This window comes from Corticium candelabrum, chromosome 17 (genome assembly GCF_963422355.1).
Source record: "Corticium candelabrum chromosome 17, ooCorCand1.1, whole genome shotgun sequence".
Lineage (NCBI taxonomy): Eukaryota > Metazoa > Porifera > Homoscleromorpha > Homosclerophorida > Plakinidae > Corticium > Corticium candelabrum.
Window position 1 is genome coordinate 1,669,752 of NC_085101.1, and position 10,390 is coordinate 1,680,141.

Genomic DNA, 10,390 nt, shown 5'->3' on the forward strand with positions numbered 1-10,390 from the left:
GGAATACCAATACAAGTGCGAGACGATATTCGAGAGGGTACGCACGAAGTGGACAACTATCTCACTAACGCATCGTAGGTACCCACGACGATGTACAAATCTTGGGTTACGCGTTGTCGAGGAACCCGCTGACCGTAAGAAACGGAGTACGAGTGCTCCTAGAGCATGAAAAGCAGGTCGCGGTCGTAGTATGGCCCACCAACGGCAACCACAAACTCCTACTAGCCCAACAACAATATTTCGAGTCTAGAGGTCGTATCCGTTGACTCTGCAATCAGAAACTATCTATCCCCGTACTACCAACGGCCAGATTTTTTGCAAACGGCAAAGAGGTCGCGTGGAATCCCATCGCCGTAGTACGGACCTCGATCTCACCCGGCTCGAGGAAATAAAGAGCATGGTCGAGAAAGCACAGCACGCGAACAGATTGGAAAAGGAAACGACCCACACCATGAAACGAGAAGAGCCTCCCAAAGTCACAACCAAAGCAATCGACCTCTGGGACGAGGAGTACACAGGCGTGCGATACTCTTCGACGAAGTTTCGTAGACACACTAAACCCATTCTGTTCCTGCAACCGATAGACGAGTTGGGCAAGGTCACGGGCGAAGAGGTTCCGGTAGTCGATGGATTCCTCGACGAAGCGGTCGAAGGTATAATAGGCGATATTGTAGGTAGAACTATAGTGCAATAAAGGATGTTGTATGTAGAACTATAGTACAATAAAGGATATTGTAGTAGAATTATAGTACAATATAGGATATTGTAGGTAGAACTATAGTACAATAGACGATATTGTACAATAGTTGCTACATACCTTTGTTGTATCGATGCTAGGAGCTATAGTGACTCCCAATTTTATACATTTCCCACATAGACATCCATTCTTCTATCCGAGGTATTTGGAACACACTACATAAACCTTGCTTTTGGATTTAAATACTTCCCTGTTATTGTAGTGTTGGAAGGATAGATACGAGTTCATCTGTCCAAAAAATACCATCACAGCACTCTTTGCTGGCACATAGTAGAAATATGCATCTTTACATAAATACACCAACTTTCCAACGTCTGAAATAAAGATAATTTTAACTTGGTAATTAGTTTTTTCTAAGTACATTGCAACATCTTTTAATTAATTTGTGGGCTATTTGTGCAATTAATAAGTAATAGTGATTTTAATTAGTAATGAAATGACTATTTTAGTAGTTTGGAAATAAATAAACAGTATATGAAATCACTATCTTATAACGTGTGGCGAATTGATTTTATGTTATGGACTTGATTTTGCTGCATGCTGAAGTGTACGCCGACATGCTGTTAATTAGTTAATTAATTTAATAAACGACTGCTTTTACAACTGCAAAAACTAATTTTTCATGTTAGCTAGGCGTTCGAAAATAAAAACCAAAGCAAACTAATTAGAAGTACAATGCCGTTTAAGTTATGTTACCAAGTCAATAAAAGTATATTAATTTAGTTATTAACAAAATTATACGGGAACTAGGCAAGACAGCGCGAGACGGTCTGGTACTGCAGGAGGCAAGGCTACCATGACTCGGCATCTCTCGATCAAAAATTTCTATCGTGTGTTGTCCTTAGTTTCTTGTGTACTAATATCTGTTTCTTGTCTTGATAATGGTTTAATCCGTAAACCTCCAATGGGTTGGTCAACATGGAACCTTTTCCACTGCAACATCAACGAATCATTAGTAAAGGAAATGGCCGATGCGATGGCTACCAAACTAAGCAAATTTGGATATCAATACGTTAATCTTGACGACTGCTGGCTTGATCCAGATAGAGACAAAGACGGCAAATTGCAAGGTGAGTCTGGCGTATAGGCGTGAACGGTAGGCGTGTCAGCTTCTCTTTGCTTCTGTAATTATCATGCATCTACCTCTAATTATAGGAGATAAGAAGACATTTCCGAGCGGAATGAAAGCTTTAGGAGATTATATTCATTCTAAAGGGCTCAAGTTTGGACTTTACGGAGATCCTGGTACAAGAACTTGCGCTGGTAGGCCTGGGAACCAAGGTCATGAATATAAGGATGCAATAGCATACGCTTCCTGGGGTTGCGACTATCTGAAGTACGACTCTTGCGCTGCATCGCATTCTTACCAGCTACATGCTTACATGGTTTGTCTTAATTTATTTGCATCATGTATAGGACACAAACATAGATTAATTATAGTAATTAGAGACATACTTACATGTGACCTAAATGTTGTTAGAGTCTAATGTGTACTATTGTGTGCATGTATGTGCGTGTGTGTGTGTGTGTGTGTGTGTGTGTGTGTGTGTGTGTGTGTGTGTGTGTGTGTGTGTGCGTGTGTGTGTGTGTGTACGTGTGTGTGTGTGTGTTTGTTTGTTTGTTTGTTTGTGTGTGTGTTTGTGCATTTGTGTTTTCAAAGCTTTTTTTTGCATATCTAGGATATGAGAGATGCATTGAACAAGACTGGTAGACCAATTGGTTATAGCATTTGTCCTGATGCATCTCGCTGCAATGATCCTAACTTCGTCATGTGGGATGCTTCGTCTGTTGCTAATGTTGTTATGTGTAGAGGAGACCAGATATGTAATAAGTAAGTCTAATTGCTAGAGTGGCAGTTAAATGTATTTTAATTACTTTCAATATTTTGTAACAGGAGAGATATAAATAACTTGGGAGATATACAACCTACATGGAAAAGTTGGACATGTATTCTTGATATTCAAACCATATTTCACAGTATGGCCTATGCTGGGCCCGGTCACTTTGTCATGGTAGGTAGTTTACTTCAGTGAAATGTACATGTATACGATAGCAACCTCAATATATACCGGTAATTTTTTAGCCTGACATGCTGGAGGTTGGCAATGGAATGACCGTAGCAGAAGATCGAAGTCATTTTTCATTGTGGGCAATGATTGCAGCTCCCTTGGTAAATGTTTAAGTATTATTATTGTATAAAATATTTACATTGTTTTGTAGAAATGAACATATTTGCAATTAGTTGTAGAAAACCGGCACAGGAATAAGACAGACAAACAGACAGTCAACAAACAAAGACAGAACTAGGGACAAACAGTTTTCTACCAATTCACCCATCCAGCCAGGGACTTTCCTATAGCGGTAGTTTTGGTGCAGCAAATACCTTTGATGGCAATAGAGACATTCAATGTGCTATATTCACTAATTAATGTACTTTAGCTCTTGTAAGCTGTCACTGCTATGTGCAGTTTTGGAGAAAATATCTTACCAGTCAGTCATCCTGCCAGCCAGTCAGAAACAGACAGACAGACAGATAGACAGATCGAAAGACAGGCTAATATGTCAGTGGTTATGTGTGATTTGGGACAGTACTTGCTAAATTTGGGTTGTATGTAGACTTCAATGTTGAAAATATTTGTATTGATAGACAGACAGACAGACAGGCAAAGCATCATTTGAGAAAATAGATCTAGCAATTGTAATAGAAAATGTGAGCTCTAGTGTCCAAGTGGGTCTTTTGATAGCCAGATTGAAATTCCAGTGGTAATTGATGGCACAGAAATACTAGGAACACCAATTGGAAGTCCAAGTTATGTGGAGTCAAAATGTGTTGAGATTTCTAAGTGTGGCCAAGATCTATGCACAAAGCTAACTGAATTGGATGACTCACAGAGTGCACTACTACTTTTACGACATTGTCATGTACCAAGGATAAACCACCTAGCTGGATCAGTTGTTCCTTCTTGTCTTCAACCTGCTGCAAGATCTATGATGAATTGACTAGAACTACATTTAATGATATTTTGAAGTTAGAGTCAATTGATGAGTGCAAGTGGAGACAAGCTACTCTAAAATCAAGCATGGAGGTTTTGGGTTGATATCAACGGAAGAATCATCAAACATTGCCTTTGTAGCAAGTTGGGCTCACAGTATTCATGAGTTAACTCTCTGCTTTCCAAGCTTGCAAGAATATGTTGATACTATTTACTCAACATACCTAGAATTATCTCAATCATTGACATATCACTTAAACTCAGCTTTTTTTGTCCTTACCTTTGTCTCCATCTTTGAATGACAATTTGGGAAATGCTCCGAATCTTTGTGATTTGTCTTTAAATCCTGTGAAGCTTCAACAACGAATTACTCAAGGAATTGACAAACTAAGGGCAGATTTGATCTTAGATGATGCAAAAGGTGCTAGAGATGCTGCCAGGTTACAATCTCGACAAGGAAGAGGAGCAGGAGCTTGGTTAGAAAATCAGTCCCTACTTCAGAAAGGTTTGCAATGAATAAGAATGAATTTCAAATAGCGGCTTTTCTGAGACTAGGGCAACCGATGCCTTTTAATTCTTGTGTAACACATTGTAAATGTGGCAGGGAACTGGATGCTGATGGTTACCATCTCCTCACTTGTAAGCTTGGTGGAGGCCCTGTGTGGGAACACAATAATCTTGTGGCAGAGTGGTGTCAGTGTCTCAGGGACTTGCAACTGCATCACAAAAAAGAACCTAAGAATCAATATATAGACAGTGAAGACAGACCAGACATAATAGTATATGATTCAGGATGCCAATGTCGAACTTGATTTCTCTCTGGCACATCCATTTAGTAGTGACACAGTGGTAAGAGCATCGAGAGAGGACAGATTTGCAGCTGCAAAAAGAGAAGAGAAAAAAATAAATAAATATTCAAATCAACATCATCCAGGGTCATGCAAAGCTACCTTCATTCCATTGATTTTTGAACATTTTGGGTGTTGGGGAGAAAAGGCAGACAATTATTTGAACCAGCTGGCCAAGAGATTGAGTGATGTAGAAAGTGGATCAAGTGAAGCACATGCAGTTTAGAGGACAATGGAGAAAGAGAATATCAATATGCCTTCAGAAGTCCAATTCAAATGTAATATTGAGAAAACTTAGAAGAATTGCAGAGGGAAATGAAGAATTGGATGACAATGAAAGAGACATTCAGATCATCTTTCATCAGAATTTTAGTAGTATTCGATCTGTATGTCTCAGTAGATGGACATTTAGCTTAGCAGTTTTACCTATAGTGTTCTTGTAAAATTTTGCATTTAGTGTTCAATAGTGAAAGAAGACAGACAGACAAACAGACAGACAGACATCATAGTATAGGATTTAGAAACAGGTGCCAATGTTGAACCCGATTTCTTTTTGGCACACCCATGTAGTAGCGACACAGCGGTGAAAGAATCGAGAGGGGACAGATTTGCAGCTGCAAAAAGAGAAGAGAAAAAATAAATAAATATTCAAATCAACAGCATCTAGGGTCTTGCAAATTAAGCTACCTTCATTTTTGAACATTTGGTTCTTGGGGAGAAAAGGCAGACAATTATTTGAACCAACTTGCCAAGAGATTGAGAGATGTAGAAAGTGGATCAAGTGAAGCACAGTTTAGATGACAATGGAGAAAGAGACTATTAATATGTCTTTCAGAAGTCCAATTGCAATGTAATAATGAAAAACTTAGAAGAATTGCAGAGAGAAATGAAGAATTGGATGACAATGAAAGAGACATTCAGACATCATTCATTAGAGTTTTAGTAGTATTCTATCTGTATGTCTCAGTAGATGGACATTCAAATTAGCAGTTTTTACCTAAATTGTTCTTGTAAAATTTTGCTTTTTTTGTTCAATAGTGAAATAAGACAGAAAAACAGACAGACAGACAGACAAACAGACAGAGAGACAGACAGACAGACAGAGAGACAGACAGACAGACGGATCCCGGATAAAGAGTGGCGGACCACACATTTCTAGTCTGTTCGTCTCAAGGATCAAGGAGAAGAGTTTTGGAGTCGTCGTCCAAGTCATCGTTTGCGGCTTCAGCCGCTAACGCCGTTTATGACTCCGTTGGCCATTGGGCCCCCCTTTCGTGTTTGATCGTTTATTTGCTCACCTTTTCATCTGCACAGTCTGCTGTCTAAAAGTCATTGTTTGGTGCTCCCCTCTTCGTGTCTTTGTGCCAACATTTCCTTTGTTTGAGCATCGTCATCATGGATTTCATGTATTTTTTACCTCGTGTCAGTGCTAGACATCTTCTACGGTGGCCATGTACGTCGTGATGTCTTTCCCTACTCATAATGTCTACTCCTCTGTATCAACATCATCATGGATTGCACGCATCTTTACCTCGCGTCAGCGCTAGTCGTCATCTTTGGTGGCTGTGCATGTTGTGATGTTCATCCACATTATCAATGTAAGACCCTGCTACGGTCAAATGTAGTGTATCATTCATTGCTTAGTTTGATTTAGCCTGTAATAGTTCTGATTTATGAAAATATAATACCATTGACAGACAGACAGACAGACAGACTAAAGTCTCGTAGTTTCAGAACTTTATATAGTTACCTTGCTAGCTTTGTATTATAGATGTATGTCTGAAATAGATGTTATTTGACAGACAGACAGACAGACGGACAGACGGACAGACTCACAGACAGACAGACAGACAAACAAACAAACAGATTGTTTTATTGAACGCTTACTCTACCAATAACAAGCGCTAACTTTAACTTTATGCAAACAATAACAATCAATGGACAGAACGTTGAATGTCTCTATCATGTATAGTCATCAAAATTGCACTTAGACAGACAGGCAGCAGCAGAAAGTGACAAAATATGGTCAGCAGTTTGACACTTTTGGGAATTCTTCAACATGTATACCTGTTGTGTTTGAACATTTTGGTCGTTGGGGTGGAAGAGCTCAGAGTCTATTACGTGATCTATCAACCCTTTCAGTCAACGAAGATGGACAGAACAACAGCACTGACTTCATTGCATACTGGCGGCACTGTATTTTCGTTGCGCTGCAACGGTGTAATGCAAGAGTAATTACTAGAAAACTTTCGAGACTTGCTCAGTGTAACTCATGTAATTTTGAGTTGTACTTGTTTCAGTTGTTTAGGCGTTAGCAGTTAGTTTTAGCGCAGGGCCTGCGGGCTTGCTTGTTTGTTTTACAGTTTAGTGTGAGTGTACTAGTTTCAATGTATGAAATATATGTATTGGACAGACAGACAGACAGACAGATAGGTACTGTAGATTGCTCTACCCAGTTTTTCAGCCACTAATTTGGCTCTGGGTAGTCTGCATTGTTCTTTTTTTACGTGTTGCATGTTTGTTTGTTTTTAAATCTAGTCCTGGTAAACCCTCATAGTTACATAACTGTATATAGTTGCCTTGCTAGCATTGTATTATAGATGTATGTTGAAATAAATGTTATTTGCCAGGCAGACAGACAGACAGACGGACAGAGAGAAAAACAGAAAGACAGACAGACAGGCGGGCAAGCAGGCAGGCTGACAGACAGACAGACAGACAGACAGTGGTCGACAGACAGACACATTGTTTTATTCTCTCCTAAACTGTAACAGACAGGCAGACATGTAGATATTGTGGCTTTGTAGTAGATAAAGATGAAAGTAGACAGACAGACAGACAGACATGATTGAATCACGTGACCACAAAGGACCCCCGTGCAGTTCTGCATGTAATCTGATTATATGGTACGTGTCACCAGTTACTCAACTACAGTCACATGTCTAAATGTTAAGCAGCCAACCGAGCCCATGAAGGCAGAATAATTAACTGATAGGTCAACTTTTGAGTCAATGACAGACCAAATTGAAACCACCATATACTTGATTGGTGGAGTTTCCTTATGCCAAACCGTGTCATCTATTGTTTGCACCCTATCAATGTTGTAAGCGTTGACCTTGACTTACGATCATGAAGATCAGCTTTCTGGCTTGAACAGTTTGAGAGGCACTGAAATGATGGATTTGTTGAGTGTGACTGCGTTTTAGTAGTATTATAGCTAACACTTTGAGTGTCTTCTAGCGCAGTCAGCTGCTTGCAAAGATTGTCTCCTGATTTGCAGACTTAACACATTTATATGGTATAACTCTTGCATTTCTAATGGTATGCCTATAATTGTTAAACAATTATACAGGAATATCTAAGCAGTCTGACAGGTGACTAATAAGCTCTCAGACTACTATTATCTTTATGCTAGTATTCTTATGCAACAACGTTTAGACATGTGACTGTGGTCGAGGAACTGCTTGTTGACTCGAATGGATACATCAGATTACATGCACAACAGGGATGGTCCTATGTGGTCACATGACTTATTCATGTCTATGTGGCCAGAGAGTCTAAATGATCTTCCATGAAATTCAACATGAATGTTCAACACAGAAACGATAGATATGCTACTGACAGTCACTCTGACTTTATTGTTTGTGATACAGGCATTTGTTTCAAGGTCGAGTTGAATATAGCGCTTGCACGTCCAACGTTGTTTGGACATTTTTCTATCTATGGATGGAGCAGTGGCTAATATAGAAGGAATTTGGCCCACTATGGAAAAACATCCCGGTTGGTTTGTGAAATTAATTGTTTTTCTATACTCTGAACATTTTGGAAAATGGGGCTAAATGGTAGAATTCTGTTTAGATGTGATTGCTAATATTTTCCAAATGGTCCACAGATGACTTTACTTAACAGGGCAGAGTCTAGAGACTACTGTACAGGGCAGAGTCTAAAGACTATCGTACAGGGGAGAGTTTAAGGACTCCCATTGACAAAGATTAGCACTTTAATATTGAAAAGATGCAATGCTAATGTGCTAATGAGAAAAATTTTCAATGCTTTGAGGAGAGCACAGATGCAGTATTGACCTGTAGAATTTTTAGAGAAATGGGGCCACATGCATGATCATTGTAGTTAATTTTTAAAATGCATTAGTTGTGGTTTTAGATGTTATACTGTTATCATTACTAATTGTCATAGTCATTATTCATAGTTATTAGAACAAATTAGTTACCTGTTTGCTATTGTATTGTAGCTTAAATTAAATTTGGAAATATGTGTATTGGACATGCAGGTAGACAGGTAAACACAGTGACACACAGAGGGACAGCCTAGTGAGATGGACAAATAAGTCTTCCAAGTGGACATTGTACAGCTGTTAGAAAAGAATTAACAAGAGATATACTTATATGTGTAATAAGTAATATAATGGATAGACAGACAAGTTTTTAAACACAGTCAGACTACGTAGCAAAAAAAATACGACAACAGAGAAGCAATCAAATTGACAAATAGCTAAGTAAGAGGATTGATTTGTTAGTCAAAGAAGTAAGATTAGAATTAAATTTTATTTTTTCTACTTCATTTGCTTTGTTTTGTGTAATAGATTGCAGGCAATGACTTGAGAAACTTGAGTGATGAAACTCTAACAATTTTGACGAATCAGGAGGTCATTGATGTCAATCAAGACAGTCAAGGTAAACCAGGGCGTCGGGTTTATTACAATGTTAACGATTCTACAGAAGTGTGGACTCGTCAACTGGACAAGGGTGACTACGCTGTTGTTTTATTTAATCGTAACAACACAACACAAAACATTACATTACTTTGGTCTTACGTCGGTTTGCCAGCTGATCAACCTGCACATTTGAGAGACATCTGGTTACACAAAGACCTTGGAATCAGTCTGAGTTCTTACACTGTAGCGGTTCCTACACATGACGTAACCATGCTGATAGTTTCGCAGCAGCCTGGCGGCCAGTACTCGTGCAGCAGCGTCCAAGTGTCTGAGTGTCGCAATGAAAATGCCAGCCAGATGTGGTCACTTAACAACAAAGATAAGACGATCAGATCGTTGGCCTGTGGAGTTTGTCTTGATGTGTATGATTGCCAAACGAGCAAGCCTAAAAATGTTCAGATGTATGGGTGTCATGTGGGACAACCAGGGTGTGGTTCATACAATCAAGAATGGTCTTTGAACAGCAATGGGACAATCACTACTATCATTGATGGTAAATGTCTAACGGTAGTCAATGATCAATCAGGCGCAGTTGAAACTCAAGTTTGTGAAACTGCTCTTTTGAGGCAAATGTGGTCGACTGATTTTGAGAAAGGACTAATTGTTAGCAAATCTGCTAGCAATCGATGTCTTACTGTCAACTAGAATGACCATATTTCACTGTTATGTATACGTTTGTTGTTCAATCTTGGTGGTATTTCATTGCATGTTAAGTGTATTTTATTAAACTGTTAAAAATATCAAACCAATGTGAATGTATTAGTTTCGCTCAGCACAAATCATCCTCTGGTTACACGACGAAAAAGATAGTGTATAGTATAATGATTCGTTGACCTAGTGAATTGTGTTCATTTGACACGACGACAATCACGATCGTCTTTTTGAGTTTCATCAAATTTCACGTACTTCTGCAAGCTTTTAATTTATAGCAAAGTTTTGCAAGTACTATTCATCTATGTTGCATTATATACACAAGGACAATTTAAGATCTGTGAAAGAGGATTTCGCCAGTAAAGCAAGCGCTTTGCTGAAGAACTGAGCATACGCTTTCCAATCTTTA

General features: G+C 38.9%; 1 protein-coding gene across 1 annotated transcript; it reads left to right on the plus strand.

Annotated features, from left to right (window-relative positions):
* Window positions 1-1,542: 1,542 nt before the first annotated feature.
* LOC134193045 (uncharacterized) lies at window positions 1,543-10,079 on the plus strand. The gene is made up of 6 exons (XM_062661828.1): window positions 1,543-1,827; window positions 1,913-2,142; window positions 2,437-2,588; window positions 2,652-2,769; window positions 2,841-2,927; window positions 9,199-10,079. Exons 1-6 carry the CDS (start codon window positions 1,554-1,556, stop codon window positions 9,973-9,975), a joined length of 1,638 nt encoding a protein of 545 aa, XP_062517812.1. The 5' UTR covers window positions 1,543-1,553; the 3' UTR covers window positions 9,976-10,079.
* Window positions 10,080-10,390: the final 311 nt, after the last annotated feature.

What these genes read in the sequence shown, in the direction of transcription:
- LOC134193045 (XM_062661828.1), top strand. Translation starts at nt 1,554, where the DNA reads ATGACTCGGCATCTCTCGATCAAAAATTTCTATCGTGTGTTGTCCTTA. An exon ending in ACCAGCTACATGCTTACATG is followed by an intron (nt 2,143 to 2,436) that starts GTTTGTCTTAAT and finishes TTGCATATCTAG; the next exon opens with GATATGAGAGATGCATTGAA. An exon ending in GGAGACCAGATATGTAATAA is followed by an intron (nt 2,589 to 2,651) that starts GTAAGTCTAATT and finishes ATTTTGTAACAG; the next exon opens with GAGAGATATAAATAACTTGG.